At 39.8% G+C, this 17,005-nt stretch overlaps 1 protein-coding gene across 1 annotated transcript in view; it reads left to right on the forward strand.

The window, feature by feature from the left end:
* C7 (complement C7) overlaps positions 1–16,638 on the forward strand; it is a 52,213-nt gene extending 35,575 nt beyond the window's left edge. The window contains exons 13-18 of the mRNA XM_068535283.1: positions 682–769; positions 2,952–3,084; positions 6,583–6,774; positions 10,988–11,078; positions 13,760–13,944; positions 15,427–16,638. Of these exons, the coding sequence (XP_068391384.1) occupies positions 682–769; positions 2,952–3,084; positions 6,583–6,774; positions 10,988–11,078; positions 13,760–13,944; positions 15,427–15,608 (871 nt within the window). The 3' untranslated portion in view covers positions 15,609–16,638. The remainder of the gene's footprint in view (positions 1–681; positions 770–2,951; positions 3,085–6,582; positions 6,775–10,987; positions 11,079–13,759; positions 13,945–15,426) is intronic.
* Positions 16,639–17,005: the final 367 nt, after the last annotated feature.

Consider the following 17,005-nt stretch of genomic DNA (forward strand, 5'->3'; position numbering starts at 1 on the left):
GCTCCCCTAGAGACTGCCTTGTGAGAGGTAGAAATAGCATGATTTTAGGAGCTTAACTAACTAGACATGAATCCAGCCCTGGTATTTTTTACTCTATAACCTTGGACAAGTTATTCAAACTTGCTGAGCCTTTCTCCACATATCTCATGGGGTTACTGTGAGTGTGAATTGAGCTGAGGCACATTTGTCGAACATCTGCCAAGGTGCTTAGCACATAGTAAGCACTCAGTCAAAAACAGTTATTATTTTGTGTTACCTCTCTCGCAGGATCACGAACTTGAATTACCTTATTTTCAATACCGAATGAATTGTGTGTTAAAGGTATTTAAGAACCAAATAGCAGGAGAAAAAGTGGGTGTGGGACAGATGACCTCTAGGAAGCACATAAAGCATATGTGTTGTCCAATGGCTTTATTTCTTTTTCTTTTCTTTGTTTTCTATACTACTGATCTGGTAGTTATCTTTTGGAAGCTTGAGTTGATATTTGTGTTTTCTATCATGGGATGGGATCAGATATTTTATTCTGAGAATGACAAAAACATCACATCACATCACAGTGTCCACTACTCACTTGATGGAGTCCCTTCAGATGCAAATGAAAAATTCACTGTGCTGTAAAATATTTATTAAACTGTGGAAAATCCATCATGTTAATTATGTTTTGTTTCCTTTTCCTTTCAGATTGCTTGAACCACATTGTTTTCCTTTGTCTTTGGTTCCAACAGAATTCTGTCCATCACCTCCTGCCTTGAAAGACGGATATGTTCAAGTTGGTTATAAAAGATACTTTTTTCCTTTACATACACTGTTCATTCCAAGTTCTAGCTCTCTACTGATGTCATAATCTATTTCCTCCTTCCATGATGAAACAGTGCTAAAAACATTTTATGTGTGCGTTTTAGTTTAGCAGTGAGGGTTTTAGTTTGTGAGTTTTCTTCTTTGGCCCAAGGTGGTTAGAATTCTTCAGGAGGTAATATATCTCCTGCGGTAAGGGAAATCAATATCGCCACGCAATGAATTAGAAATGTAATCATGCCAGAGGGTTGCTAAACATTTCCATTCTGAACACGAAAGTAGGAATCTATAAGCAAGTTTTTCAGCATAGAGAACTTACCCTGTTCTTTTCACTGCAAGGAGTCTTTTTAAATTTTTCATAAATACAAGGGTTGGGGTAAAGCATTAGGTTTATTCCAGGGGCCAGTAAGACATTTAGCCAGTGTCTGGTGAGATATGGGTCATTGTATTATACTTTGAGCAATTTTCTTGTTCAGGAAGGAACACAAGTCATCTGCCATTTGTCATTCTGGGAAATTAATATGGCTTTGGGGCCATATTAATTCGTGTGCTCTTCTCACTCCTTCTTATGATGAGGCTTTACCTCCAAACACCAGGAAGTATCTCTTCATGGTACATAGGAGCTATTGTTCATCAGGATTTTCTCAGTGCCACCAGCCTTGGTTTCTGGGTGAAGAATTTGTCTCTCAAATGCCAGGCCCTTGAACATATACTCACTGAGTGTTTGCTGAAATTTCCTCGAATGTAGGTACTGTTAGGAGATGTGTGTGTGTGTGTATGGAGAGAGAAAGTGAACCTAGAATCTCTAACACTCATATTGTCCCACCACAATCCATGAAGTTCCTGAAGGAAACATGCTTATAGAATGAGGCCAGGCAGACTCATACACTTAAGCAAACCACGAAGCCGCTGTCTTCAACTGTAGTGCATGTGGTGTCCTGTAAGGAGCTGGGGGTTCCAAACACTGTCCCGTGGACTGGCTACATCACAGGCACCCAGGAAACTTAACAATAGATTGCTGCTTGCCCCTTGTTCTCCATTTTTTTTTCCCTCTTTTTGTAAGTTTAGTGTAGAGCCTGAGAGTTTTGTTTTTTTTTAATTGTTACTAATGGTTTTGACAGAGAGGTCAGGTTTAGACACTGTGGAGTTAGACTTTCTCACATAGAAGTCCCTTCTGCAAGGCAGAGGAAGGCCTAGGGGCTAGAACCAAGGCAGATCAAATATCTTTCCCCATTTTCTTCAAATCACAATGCCAATCTGGGTGCTCTTTTTCCTACCAACTCTCATGATGGAGCCAGACTGGGCCAGGAGGAACAAGACTGTCTGTGAGAAGAAGGCGCCACAGAATTTTGTTCTATTGCCTACAGCAGAGCTGGTCCAGCTCCACGCCCTCTCCCAGGCCAGTTTTCTTCCCCATCTTCTTGAGTAGCCGAGAACTAGATGGATAAGGAAAGGAACCAAGAGAGACACCAAACAAGAATGATGACTCCCTCTAGGCTCAGACCTCAGATTCTTCCTTGCTTCACAGTGAAATCTCACCTCCTGGCATTATGGGCTAATGGCACGTCCTTGAATCTGACCCAGCCTCAGCATCACTTCCCTTACAGGATGGGGCTGGGGAGGGTAGTGGGTGACGATCAACATCATGCTTCCCCTGAAAGTCATCCGTGGGAACCTCAAACTTCCGTGAACATGTTGATAGGACATTTGAACATTTCTGCCTGTTCCTAATGACATTTTTTGGGCAGTATTGCCAATGGACAGCCCATAACACCTCACTAGGAAGAGTTGACTGACAAGGACATTTCCAAAATCCGATACTTTCCTGAAAGTGTAATAGAAGTTATTTGAGCAGTGTCCACTAAAGTAATTTTAGTAAAATGTTTAGTACAATGTTTGGTTTTGGGGAGCTGCCAATAAATTATAGTACAGTGGCATTAATAGCTTTATTTCAATTAATGGTGGTACCAGTGTTGTTGGCTAGGACTCTACAGGAAAAAATAATTTTACAGACAATTTTCAAAATGAGTTATTTGAATGTAGGCTGCCTGACGATTAAAGAAGTCATGATTTATAGGCTGAATATATCTAAAGAAACATTTTGTTAATGCAAAAGAGATACATTCTTCCTTTCTCCATCTTTTATTTCTGTTTAGGATGAAGGTGCCATGTTTCCTGCTGGGAAAAACATAGTGTATACTTGCCATGAAGGATACTCTCTTGTTGGAGACCCTGTTGCCAGATGTGGAGAAAATTTACAGTGGCTTGTCGGGAAAATGCATTGTCAGAGTGAGTGGCCTTGATTATAGTACATAATTTAAGATGAAAGAATAGTGTGGAAAGGAAAAAATCAGGATAAATAACAGCTTACCATATGCCCATGTCTTGATCTCCTTTTCCTGAAAAGCTTATATGATCCTGTCCAAATTTCAGGAATATCTTGAAAAACCCCTCAGCTTTCTCTAGTTGCTAGTGCTCCTGTTAGGTGAGGCACATTTTATTGCAATTTTAAAGTTTCTGGTGCAAATTAGAATAGGTCAGGGAGCTCAGTTCTGGTTAAGACCATCAGGACATTCTTTAGAGTTTAATCACCAGGGATTTACCACAATCGACTTCCTTAAATGCTTTTGATCCTATTTTGTTTAGATGTAGGCATCTGAGTAAGTGCTTCTGCATGTTGTATCACCCTAACGCTATTTTCTGGTTTCTATCTCAGCTGTACTACAATGTAAGATTCTTCAGCAGATGGATAGACAGAGCTACAGGGATGTATTTGTTCTATATCAGTTGGTCTAGGCTATGTGAGGAAAGTCCTAGTGCACACAGGTACATTTTATTCTCTTGAGTACATACATATTAGTAAAAGTTCTGAGCTGTCAGGTATACATACATTTAGAGTTGGTAGCTGCTACCAGTCTTCCAAGTGGTTGTACCAATTTACATCCTGGACAGAATCTGAGACGTCAAGATTGCTCTGTATCCTCACCTACACTTGATATTGTCTATCTTAAATATTTTTTTTTTTTAGCTATACTGGTGAGTGTGTAGCAATATCTTATTTTTTAATTTGTATTTTTAAATTTGTATTTCTTCTGATGACTAATGATGTTAAGCCTGTTTTCATATATTTATTGGGTATTTGGATACTTTTTTTTGTGAAGTGGCTGTCTAATCTTTTGGGCATTTTTTCTGTTGGTTTGTTAGTCTTTTTCTTACTGATTTGTAAGGTCTCCTCTTGTTCTCTCTGTTTCTGTCTGTCTTTCTGTCTCTCTGCCCTAGAGTCCTTGGGAAGAAATAAACTATCAATATTGCTGAAATAGAATATAAATATTCCCTAGCTAAGAGTATTAAAGCCAAAATTTAGTTCTTTTAAAAGATTAATAAGATACTTCTGCTTGAAGAGCTTCTTTTTCTTTATTGTGTATCTACCGGTGAAAAGTTGTCCCAGTATTTGTTCATCTAAAACGTTTTTATTTTATCTTTACTTTTGAAGGATAGTTTTACTGGATAAGGAATTCTGAGTTAGCAGTTATTTTCTTTAAAGCCTTTAAAGATTTTATTACATTGCCTTCTGACTTCATTGTTTTTTAGTGAGAAGTCAACTTTCAAGTCTATTGTTTCTCCTTTGGAAATCATATTTTTTTGGTCTGGCTGCTTTTAAGATTTTTTTTTTTTTTTTTTTTTTTTCTTTTCCAGAAGCAACTCTACTCTGATGTGCCTAGGTGTGATTTTCTTTGTCTTTGTCCTGGTTGATCTTCAAAGCACTCTTGAACCTATGCTTTAATGTCTTTTGTCAGTTTTAGAAAATTCTTCACCTTTGTCCTCAAATATTGCTCTGTCTCATTCTTGCTCACGTCTCCTCATGAGACACAAATTATACATTTTTTAGAATGTATATACATATACATACGTGTGTGTGTGTGTGTGTGTGTGTATATATATATATATCTATATATCTATATATCTATATATCTATCTATCTTTGTTTTGTTTTGGTTTTTTTTGCCATGCCCTGTGTCTTGCAGGATCTTAGTTCCCCGACCAGGGATCGAACCCAGGCCCAAGACAGTGAAAGTGCCGAGTCCTCACCACTGGATCGCCAGGGAATTCCCTACATTTTTTTGTTTTACATCGATTTTTCTCTCTCTCTTTCATTTTAAATATTTTCTATTGATCTATGTTCCAGTTTATTAATTCTCTGTACAGTTGTGACAATCTGCTTTCAAGAACTCTACTGAGTTCTTAATTTCATTTTCCAATTCTAGATATTCCATTTGTCTACTTTTCTATACTTTCTAATTCTCTGTTGATATTCTCCATCTTCTAATTTCATTTTTCCAACATATTAATCATAGTTATTTCATGGTCCATGTCTGTTAACCCCATCATCTGGATCTGCTGTTGATGTTTCTATTGTATTTTTGAATGTTGGATTAGTTTTGGTTGAATGCCAGATTTATATGTAAAAAAAATACATATGGATGATGTTATCTTCCTCTAGAAAAGATTTAGGTTTGTTTCTGGCAAGAACAAGGCTTGTTTATGTCTGGTTTACCTTTATCTCAGGTTGTATCCATTAAGGGATCATAAGGGAAAGTATGGGATTTCTACTGAGGCTCCTCCTTTGTAACAGGACTGGACTCTAATTTTTGGTCTCCTAGCCCTGTGAGACTGCTAAAAACTCCATGCAGCTATTCAGCCTCTGAGCTGCAGCTTTCTCCTTAGTTTAGCAGCCCTTCAGCACATTAAAAAAAAAATGTTTTTTTTCAAATTTACAAATAACCTCAAGGGCAAAAGCATTACCAAACGTTGTAATCACTACTTTAGACTTCCCTTTTTCTAGAGTCTTGGGCCTTCAAATTTCCACTGCTCTGATTGTTGTCTGATGCTCTCAGAAATACTTTTTCTTTTAACTTTGTACAGCCTTTCTATATGTCTTAGTGGGAGCATTAGTGTGAAACCAGCAAATGTGTCATGGCCAGAAATAAACAAATCTGATGCTAAATTATTAGCTTTTTGAAGGCAGATTATGTGACTAGTGTTTTGTGTCCCTAGTAGCACACAACGTATTTGGCAAAATATAGACACTCAATGAATGCTGATTTTGAATGAATGAATGGGTTTTCTGATTAAAATGGTGCAAAAATAAAGCAGTACTTTGTAGAATATTGTCCAAAGTCCACTAGAGAGAATTCTGACTCGCTTTCCATGACTATGCATGGTTCTCATTTTTCTCCTTGTTGTTTTTTCAAGTAGAAGATTTGAGCTAATGAATGTAATGGAATAAGAAAAGATAGAACTGGGAAACCAAAAATGATTTAACACTTTTATGGTTGCAAGGTTAAAGGTGGTTCTTTAAAGATTTCAGATAGCAAAATATCTAATTGGGTATATGCTAATGATATGCAAATGAACACAACTCTTGGGAAAATTCTAGTGGGGCTTCACCAGACAAGAAGTAGCAGCTGTAAAAAGTCTGGTTTTAACAGCAGGCTGGACTTCAGGACTCCAAAAGGCTTATTCATTTTAAGTTGTCACATGGCTTTGAGGGCAGGGGTGAGAGAGTGGGAACTGTTTTGGCCTTCAGTCATTCATGTCATTAACATGCCAGGCATGTTGGGATATGTCTTTCAGGGCATCCTAAGAGTGAACTCACCTCTTCCTCCTTGTCCTCTAATTAGAAAAAGCAGAACAAGTGTATCAGCACCATTCGAGGCTGTCACTTCTTTTTTAAAAGATGATTTAGGAAAGCAGTGACCCTTGTATTCTTCTCTCTTTTCTCTTTAGAAATTGCCTGCGTTCTGCCTGCACTGATGGATGGCATACAGAGTCATCCCCACAAACCTTTCTACACCGTTGGTGAGAAGGTGACCTTTTCCTGTTCAGGTGGCAGGTCCTTAGAAGGTCCTTCGACATTTCTCTGTGGATCCAGCCTTAAGTGGAGCCCTGAGATGAAGAATGTCCAGTGTGTGCAAAAAGGTGAGTGGCTCTTGGGTCTGTCCAAGGACACATACACTCAGGGAATGAGAGTCCTTGCGGCAGTTCCTCAAGGCACTGAACCTCCATAACGGAGTCATTCCCTCCGTGCCTGCCCTGCTACAAGAAGGAGGTCAGTTCATAGAGTGGGTAACAGACTTTTTTGCACATGGCACAGATAGACTCACAGAATTCAAGGAAAGGCAAGAATTGCCCCGGGGATTCTGAAATTTTAACTTAAATCCTTCATATCAAAGATTAGCTTTATATTTGTTAAGGTGCCAAGAAAATAAAGAATTTCTAAAAGCTGATTTCTGGTTTCCTCCTGATTTTTAAAAATGTACTTTTATGAAGTACAGAGTTGAGATCATAACTTATATAAAATTCTGTATGTTTCGTTTTTGGGCTCTTAGAGTTTATTAGTGCTATTGAAATTGAAAATTTAAAAGCGCTTACATATAACCCTGCAAAGCAGAGTTATTGAAGGAAAAGTATTGTGGTTTGTGAAGTTGTTCTTAATAGTAGAAATCCAAATATCCAGTATTTTGAACACATGGCAAATTAAAATAGTTTTTTAAAAAATTTTTTATTGGAGTATAGTATAGTTGGTTTACAATGTTGTGTTAGTTTCGGGTGTACAGCAAAGTGAACCAGTTATACATATACATATATCCACTCTTTTTTGGATTCTTTTCCCATATAAGCCATTACAGAGTATTAAGTAGAGTTCCCGGTGCTGTACAGTAGGTCCTTATTAGTTATCTATTTTATACATAGTAGTGTGTATATGTCAATCCCAATCTCCCAATTTATCCCTCTCCCCCCTTTCCCCCTGATAACCGTAAGTTAGTTTTCTACATCTGTGACTCTATTTCTGTTTTGTAAATAAGTCCACTGGTATAAAATGGTCTTTTAAGAAGCTAAGGCAGGAAGAGATTTAGAAAGCCAAACTATTTCTTTTAGAGATACTTAAAATGGGATAGATTTATTTTCAAAATAACCTCCTCTTTCTTCTTTGTTTACATTTTTTAAAAAATTTTATTTATTTATTTATTTTTGTCTGTGTTGGGTCTTCGTTTCTGTGCGAGGGCTTTCTCTAGTTGCGGCGAGCGGGGGCCACTCTTCATCGCAGTGCGCGGGCCTTTCACTATCGCAGCCTCTCTTGTTGCGGAGCACGGGCTCCAGACGCGCAGGCTCAGTAATTGTGGCTCACGGGCCTAGTTGCTCCGCGGCGTGTGGGATCTTCCCAGACCAGGGCTTGAACCCGTGTCCCCTGCATTGGCAGGCGGATTCTCAACCACTGCGCCACCAGGGAAGCCCTACATTTTTTTTAAGAAATGGAAAATATTATGTTTGTAACAATTAAAAACAAGAAAGAAGAAAATCGCACTTGCATTCTATTTTATATGATATTCTTATTTGTTGAGTATATAATTTTTAATTCAATGCTGAAATTTATCTTCTATGGTGAAGATGAAGTAGTTGATTCCATGAGTAGTAATATTAGGTGAATTCGATCTTCACAGCTGAAAAGAGAGCAGGCTGTGACTGATGGAGCAGTCTGTGACTGATTGTGTTAAATAGATCACAGAGGACAGAATGGGAGGGCTGCGTGTCCAGTGGAATGGCTGCCCTGCCTGTTCTCACGTGCTTTGTAGCTGTCAGAGCAGAGACAGCTGCTTTGTTTTCTACATGCACTGAAGTATAACTATGAGTTTATTTGGGATAAAGTAATGGACCTGTACCAATAATGCTAAAATTAAGGAGAACAATGTACAGTTGATGAGGTTGCTCTTTTCTTCCAAATGAGATTATATACTTTATATACTTGTTTTTTTCTGAAATGTCTTTTTCAGTCACTTTATAACACATTTGGTATGAATTTTCTCCCACTCAGTAGCAAATCCTATTAAGGTTTTAATTAAGGATGTTTTTCGGAAGACTTAGATAACAATAATAACTACCCTTAAAATAAGCCTATAACAAACCAAAAGTTCCAGGTTTGTCAGCCTCCAGAGTCTTAAAATACCTGATGTACAAGTATTTAGTCTTTTTTATATTGTGGTAAAATATACACAACATACAATTTACCATTTTAACCATTTAAAAATGTGCAATTCAGTAGCATTAAGTACATTCCCATTATTGTTCAACCATCACTGTCATCCGTCTCCAGAGCTTTTCCATCTTCCCAAACTGAAACTCTGTATCCTTTAAACACTAGCCCGTTATTTATCCGCACCTGCATCAGTACTTAGTCTTGATGTGAAGATATTTGATTTTAAAACAGTAAACGTATATACTGTAGGTGGGTCCTAAGAGTGTGTTTACTTGGTTAGTCAAGCCATGAAGATAACAAAGCTATATTCTTTTTAAATGCAAACGTCTTTGGTCTAGGTAATTCTACAAGCGATTTTCTGCAAAGAAATTATAATAACTTTGAGAAAATATTTAAAATTTGAAATTCTATCCTTATGAACGGTTAGCAAATAAACTGCTAATAATAATGCAGAACTAATGTACATGACTTAATCACTGAACTTCAGTTTTGGTCCATTTAGATCAGACTTTCCCAACCCCAGCACTACTGGAATTTGGGGCCTGATAATTCTTTGTTGTGGGAGCCTGTCCTGTGCCTTATCAGATGTTTGGCAGAATCCCTGGTCTCTGCTCACTAGATGCCAGTAGCGTCTCACAGGGGTGACAACCAAAAATGTCTGTTGACATTGCCAAATGTCCCCTGGGGAGCAAACATTTGCCCCTGGTTGAGAAGCATTGATCTAGATAATACCATTAAAATATTTTATTTTGGAGTTACTTAGGATTTCAGAAAATTTGCAAGTATAGTTTCCATATACCCTTTACCCATCTTCACATAATATTAACACATTACATACCTTGACACAATTTAGTTGGTCAAAACCAAGACATTAATATTAAACAGTACCATACTATTGACTACCCTACAGACTCTATTCATACATCACCAGTTTTTCCACCGATATCCTTTTCATGGTCTAGGATCCAATTCAGGATACTACGTTGCATTTCAAATTGGGCGATTGGGATTGACATGTATACACTGATGTGTATAAAATTGATGACTAATAAGAACCTGCTGTATAAAAAAAAAAAGATAATACCATTTCAAAGAGAATGTTTAAAGAATAAGTACTTGGTAGAGACCTTGCTGGACACGGCAGGCATACTTCACCTTGCTACCATTTTTACAAGTTTATGCCTTCCTTGTTCATGAGATTTTCCTGTCATGTCTAAAGCTCTTATGTTTTCTGAAGTAAGGAAGTATTCCATAGTTTGTGTACCCATAAAAACACATCCTTCAGGCAAATGACCTTTATAGATATATCCAGCAGGTAGCTAGTTTTATGATGCAAAAGTATATGCCACTGAATTCCATTGTAATGAAGCTGGCAGGAGGTGGAAATTGCAGGGTGGTATAGACTGTTCACGTTGTAGGCAGGCATAGCCTAGGCCGTGGCAAATTATGCTCTTGTAATTTGGACCAAAGTGTTTTCCTGTCAAAACTGGAATGATGATTGGCTTTCTATCAGTTTGTAGGAAACATAAAATAAAGGAAAGGATTTTATTAACGTAAGTACCTCCAGACATTTAGTCACTGTTGAGGGGAGACCACTTGGACATTTACATGTAAGAGGTTATTCTAGTTGTCCTTGAGATACTGAGAGCTCTTCTTGTATAGGTCAAGTGATGGTATGCTTTCTGTCTCATTATAGGCACAGTGGGCAAAATGCGTCCACATAACAAACAGTTTTTAAACCCCCATGTACTTGATGAAAGGGAACCTACTCTGTGGGCCTTCAATTCAGACAAACATGGACTTCAATCCTGGCTTGGCCAATTTGTTAACTAGCATGAATTTCCTAACTTTTCTGTCTCTTAGTTTCCTCATCTCTTAAACGGGCATTTATTAAGGGGATTAAATATCACAATGTATAAAAAGGGCAGGGCCAAGAGTAAATGCTCAAGAAATGGCGGCTATTATGACCAATGAAATTGGGTGGTCCTAGGAATGCTCTAGCTCTTGTAAAATGCTTTATAGCTTTATTTTTTACTGTACAAACTTGTTGCAGTTGAGACTATTACAGAGCCTGGTTCAACAATTAAAATAATACCTTGTTTGCTATAAAGAAGCTTTTCACCTAATGATCGCCTCTCCATTATCGTTTTCTTTTAGATGCCCCTTTGGCACCGGAAGTGCCTGAATGTCAGCGCTGGGAGAAACTGCAGAATTCAAGATGTGTTTGTAAAATGCCTTATGAATGTGGGTAAGCTCTGTCTTCTTCTCTGTTTTATTTTATTTAAAATAGATGGGATGATTTCTTAATGCCATTTGAAGCAACATGGATGGACCTAGAGATTGTCATACTAACTGAAGTAAGTCAGACAGAGAAAGACAAATATCGTATGATATCACTTATATGCGGAATCTAAAAAAAAAAATTGGTACAAATGAACTAATTTACAAAATAGAAACAGACTCACGGACTTAGAGAACGAACTTATGGTTACCGGGGGGGGGGGGAAGGGTGCAGAGGAAGGATAGTTAGGGAGTTTGGGATTGACATGTACACACTGCTGTATTTAAAATAAATAACCAACAGGGACCTTCTGTATAGCACAGGGAACTCTGCTCAGTATTATTTAACAACCTAAATGGGAAAAGAATTTGAAAAAGAATAGATACATGTATATGTATAACTGAATCAGTTTGCTGTACACCTGAAACTAACACAACATTGTTAATAAACTATACTCCAATATAAAATAAAAAGTTAAAAAATAATAATTAAGTTAAAAAAAATAGATGGGATGATTTCTTAGATGCTAGTCTCTGTTAGCTCAAAGGTGTTACTTACCACGGGTTAAGGGTCTTTGCATTTCAATCCAGCCCATTTGCTGCTTGTTATTTGCCTGGGTCACCAGGGCTGACCATTGGTGACGTTAGGCAGTGTTCTAATCTGGCTGGTGAGAAAGGCTGAAGGACTGCTTGAGATTGCTTGTTCTCTACATAAAATGGGGCAAAATGACAAAACTGTCACCTGAGGATTTAGAGCTTGAGGAGATTAGGGCTGAAATTCCCATGAGACATAAACTCTTAAAGATACCAAGAGAAACAAAAGCAGCTGCTTTTCTGATTCTTGAAATATGTTTATTTCTAGATTTGCATTCTAAGAACACCACCACACTTGAAATCACTCCATTGTAGAAAGATATCTGAAGTAATTACTGTATGTTGGATACAGATGGCATGATTAAATTGGGACAAGAGGAGGTTTACTGGTGGTACTATTTACAGAAATGTGGGCAGAGTAAAGAAAACTGCAAGCCACAGGGCAGTACTCCTGGGATGGTAGCAGTTCGGGTTTATAGTATCTCCATGCCCAAGCCAGAAGGTGTGAGAGAGGAGCACTTAGGAAAACCTGTTGACAGAGGGCTAGTTGAGGAGGAGTTGAGTCCCTCATTTGGGGACGTCAGAGATCCCCAGCAGTGAGCCAGGGGAATAAAACCCCCCATTGTACCCTCTTCTCTCCCTCCAGTCTCTTGCCAGACTCCCCCATTGATCAAACACCCCTGAAGCTAGAGGACAAGGAAGTCTATTGATGTGGTCCATACGTGTCAGCCTCCCAGGCAGGGTGGAGAAGAGTGGAGGGTGAATCGGGAGAGGCAAATGGAAGCTATCCAGTCCCCAGGACTTACTAGCCATCTTTAAGGTTAAGAATCAAAACACAAATTATTAGCCAATTACTTGGCTTTCAATTAGTATGGTCATCAAAACACATCTCCTTGAACACCTACATTGGGTAATGATGACTATGGTGGTATCTTATAAGAAGTAACTTCTCATGTGAAGGAGAACATAAAACTGAATAGCATAAATGGAGATGGTCAGCCCAGAATCTTCTGACTGTGCTGTTATTCTCTATTAATCACTGTTTACTTTGACTCACTTTCATCCTCTTTCCAACTTCTCTGATTCATCGAGTTTATCTGCAACCTGTTTATAAATACGTAAGAGTTTTAACATCAGATACTGATAACAATCAGATAGATGGCCTTGTAAGTTCTCTGCCCTTTAAGCTGTTCTGAGTACTTCTATTTAAAGTTTAAATAAACAGATAAAAAAGAGATACTAGGATTTGTTTCTGTTATGTAAATGTCCAGATAAATTTAACTCTTGGTCAGAGAAGTAAGCATTAGAGCTAAATATATATAAGTAAATATAGATTCTGTTTACTATTCAAAAATGCCTTGTTGTCTAGGGTTTCACTACAGTAATTGTTTCCTTACCCATCAGCATTCAGAAATGTGATTGTTTTTATTAGTGGCATTTCAAATAGTTGGCACTATTTTAACACCAATGCATACGAAAAAAAGTAACCCATTTTATGGAGATATTTCTAAACTATTTTGTAAATGTAGATACTCTAAAAATAACATTGAAAAATAGAGTTCATTTTCCCTTGAGGATTCAGTCATCAGCTGTGGATAATGCTATAATATGGACCTGAACTCTCAGGGCTGCTGGCCTGGGAGGAGGTGCTTTCTTCTGCAGTCAGTGGTCCCATTTGACTACCATTCCTCTGAGTGTTTTGATCTTTGCTAATTTTCTGTCTCCTTCTTTGTCGTCAATCTACCAGCTGTGGCTAGCAGACGTTGCCTTCTCTTCTAATTTGCTGTATCTGGTCTGTTCTAGATGAAACTACATTGACACTAGATATCTAAGCTTGTAAAACTTGTGAGTAAATAAGGAGCAAAATATGTTCATTTTGAAGATTGGAGGGGGTTGGGCCCTAGTAATGAGAGGCATTTGCATTTCTGTTCCATCTTTTTGCTGTAGGTGACAACATCTGAGGCACTGAACCCAGAGCCTCACCTTTCACTTCTCATTCTCAGCTTTGAAGAATGAAAATCTTGTAAATAAAGTAATTTAAAAAATTTGTTTCAGATCCTCCTTGGATGTATGTGCTCGAGATGAGAGAAGCAAAAGGATACTGACTCTGACAGTTTGCAAGATGCATGTTCTCCAATGTCAGGGTAGAAATTACACTGTTGCTGGTAGGGAGAGCTGTACTCTACCTGCCTCAGCTGAGAAAGCTTGCGGTGTGTGTCCACTATGGGGAAAATGTGATGGTAAGGGGCATTTCATATTTGTAACTATAAAAATGCTAAAGTAATAGGAGTGAAGTTTTCAAACATGTAGCTTTCTAGTTTAGCAGCAGATCAAAGCAAATGCCTGAGGATGTCAAAGACCCCGACTGGTCTGAGCATGAACGATCCTCCCCCACTGCCTTCCCCGGGGAGGGGGTGGAGCAAGAACTCTCCCTGACGGTCTGAATGTCCTCCCAAACATCACGTTCCACCTTCATGATCTTTGCTCTGTCCTTGTATTATCCATACTATGTACTCATTGAGAAAGAAACAGACTCCCATAAAAATAACAATTTTTAAAAGAAGAAACTTTGTATCACATCTTTAATAGGAAATGTCCCCTGCCGTAAATATTAGGTAACCATGAAAATACATACAATGAAACAAAACAAGGTAGGAGATTCTAGCCAGATGCTGCTCAAAGCTTGGAGGATGATGCTTCCTGGTGATAAAGGGTGTTTAGCAAGTGTCAGGGGCGTGTTGAAAGCACACCCGTGCCAAGCTGACACTTCCTCCTAGAAGCAATCAGAAGGATGTGAAGAGAATAGGAAAGGAGGTACTACATTCTCAAGCTGCGATTCCATACTTGCTGGTGCCGTGTCCAGGGAGCACTTAACAGTGATCTTGACAACCAGCACCGGCCAGCCCTCCTCCGCGGGGGGAAGAGTTGGGTCGCCAGAGCCAAGTCACCGTCCTCAGTTTCCCCATCTGTCAATTTGGGAGCCGGACTGTGTGATCTTGATCTGTAAGGTCTCTGCTAGCTCCTCAGGCCCTCCTTTTCCTGGCCGGTACCCGCTGGGCACCTTTCCCCTCACTCCCGTCCCATTTGCAGCACAGACGATGACACGTATAGCCGCGTCTGGGTCACTTTCGGCTTGGCAGTCACCACAGTGGTCTGGCAGACCTGGTTACCCTCCTTCTGGGGACGCCTGGCTGGTGTGTTCCAGCCTCGCACCTTCAGTGCACACACTGCTTTCCTCCCCTACTCGTTTCTGATGGGTCTTTACGGGACATGAGGCCTTTTGCATCTCATGCCCTCTCTCTCTCAAAGCAAGTTAATTCTTCTTTTGTCTCCCTCTGTTTGAGCCTTGCCGCCCGGCTCTTTGCTGAGGTCTCTGCATTTGGTCTGGGGGTTGAGGGATCACACCGGGGCTTTGGGCCCCCCCCCCCCGCCCCCGTGCAGCACGTGGAGGAGAGAACCAATCCGCGGGGGTCCATCGATAGGAAGCCTGGCAGCAGCCTCAAAACCTGCTTATTCTGTCGGAGTGGAGCGAAATGCCTCCCTTGCCCAATCCTGCGGCTTTTCCTGGGGGTCCGGGAGAGGGGAGGGTAGTTGATTGAATCACACGAGACAGGAGCGTCTATAGCTCTCCAGTCACCAAACATCACGACTTTGGACGTGATGCGCCTTGTCTTCCCCGCGTCCACCATGGGCCACCAAGCCTCTCTCGCCTCTTTTTCCAGCCCAGAGCAGCAAATGTGTCTGCAGAGCCGCCTCGGAGTGCGAGGAAACAGGGTTCAGCGTCTGCGTGGAAGCGAATGGCAGGGAGCGGACGATGACAGAGTGTGAGGCCGGCGTCCTGAGATGCCGAGGACAGAGCATCTCCGTCACCAGCATCCGGCCCTGCGCCGCCGGAGCCCCGTAGCTCCCGGCGCCGGTGGGCCTGCTCGCGATCCTGCCGCCGCGTGGCCGAGTTAGAACCTCTGCACGCCCGGCCCTGTAGACAGCTTCTCAGCACGCGGGCCCATTCTTTCTCCTTCCGCTCCGTGTCCACTTCTCGCAATCCCCAGGCCCTGCATAATTACACAACCCTTTGTTCTCCCAAACCTGAATCCAGATCCTCTTTTTCTTCTCTTTTTAAATGTCAGTCAGGCTGAAGGCTATTGATGAACCTTTGAAGGAGCTGTTATGTTCTTGGAAAAATTGCTGACTTCTCTGGACCTTGACTTCTTTTTAATCTGAAAATTAGAGGGTTGGACTAGAGAAATCTGAATGCTCTATGATTCTTTTAAGTATGATTAAAAGAACCGACCAGAACACACTCTACAAATTGATTACAAAAACAGAAAGATTAGAGAGGCTGGCTTCGCTCAGTGAAACCGAGTACAAAGGGGACCTTGAATGGAAAAAGGCAGATACAATTATTCCATCCCAGGCACCACACCTAGAGATCCCTAATCTTGTCAGGAGGTTGAATCACTGCTATCAGAGTGGAATCCATCATGTTATGGTCACAGGGGCACCTTCTACTTTCTTGTCTGAGAACAAGTATTTACAATTGAGGCTTCTCTCTGGAGCTTTTCTTGTGTTTTCCAGACACAAGACCTGCAATCTGTCCCCCTCCTCCCCTTTCCTTTTGCAGGAAGCATCATTCGTGCCTGAGCCGTTGAGTGATTGTGTATTTGGGAGAACAGCGCTCTCTAATGTGGACACACACCTAGACTTTTCAGGGGGCTCTACAGGTAGATCCATGGGAGGCATCAGCCTTCTATTTAGTCCCTATTCATCTTTCATCAAAACAAAATAACAGCTGTAGGTGATGAAATGAGTGGGCTTCAATGGAATCTAAAATACGCTTTTATATACAAATAATATCTCTGTATTTTTCTGATACATTTCAATGAAACTTTAGTTTAAATGACAATGATTAAAAAACTCATTAAAGATACTATACTTTAGAATTTTAAAATCTGTGTTATGTTTAATTTTAAAGACTTTCCATGAAGGATGGCTAATGTGCTCTTTTTTATATTTTTAAAATTTTCAAAATACTTTATTGAGGTATGATTGACATGTAAAGATCTGTACATGAGTTCGGGGATAAGTGTACATCTGTGAAACCATCACCACCATCCAGACCATAAACATATCCAACATCTCCCAAAGTTTCCTCCCACCCTCATTATTATTATTATTATTATGGTAAGAACACTTAACATAAGATCTTCCCTGCTAGAAAATTTTAGGTGTACATTATAACATTGATAGCTACAGGCACTGTGCTATATAGTAGATCGCTAGAACTCATTTATCTTGCATAAC

This window comes from Eschrichtius robustus, chromosome 2 (assembly GCF_028021215.1).
Source record: "Eschrichtius robustus isolate mEscRob2 chromosome 2, mEscRob2.pri, whole genome shotgun sequence".
NCBI classification, from domain to species: domain Eukaryota; kingdom Metazoa; phylum Chordata; class Mammalia; order Artiodactyla; family Eschrichtiidae; genus Eschrichtius; species Eschrichtius robustus.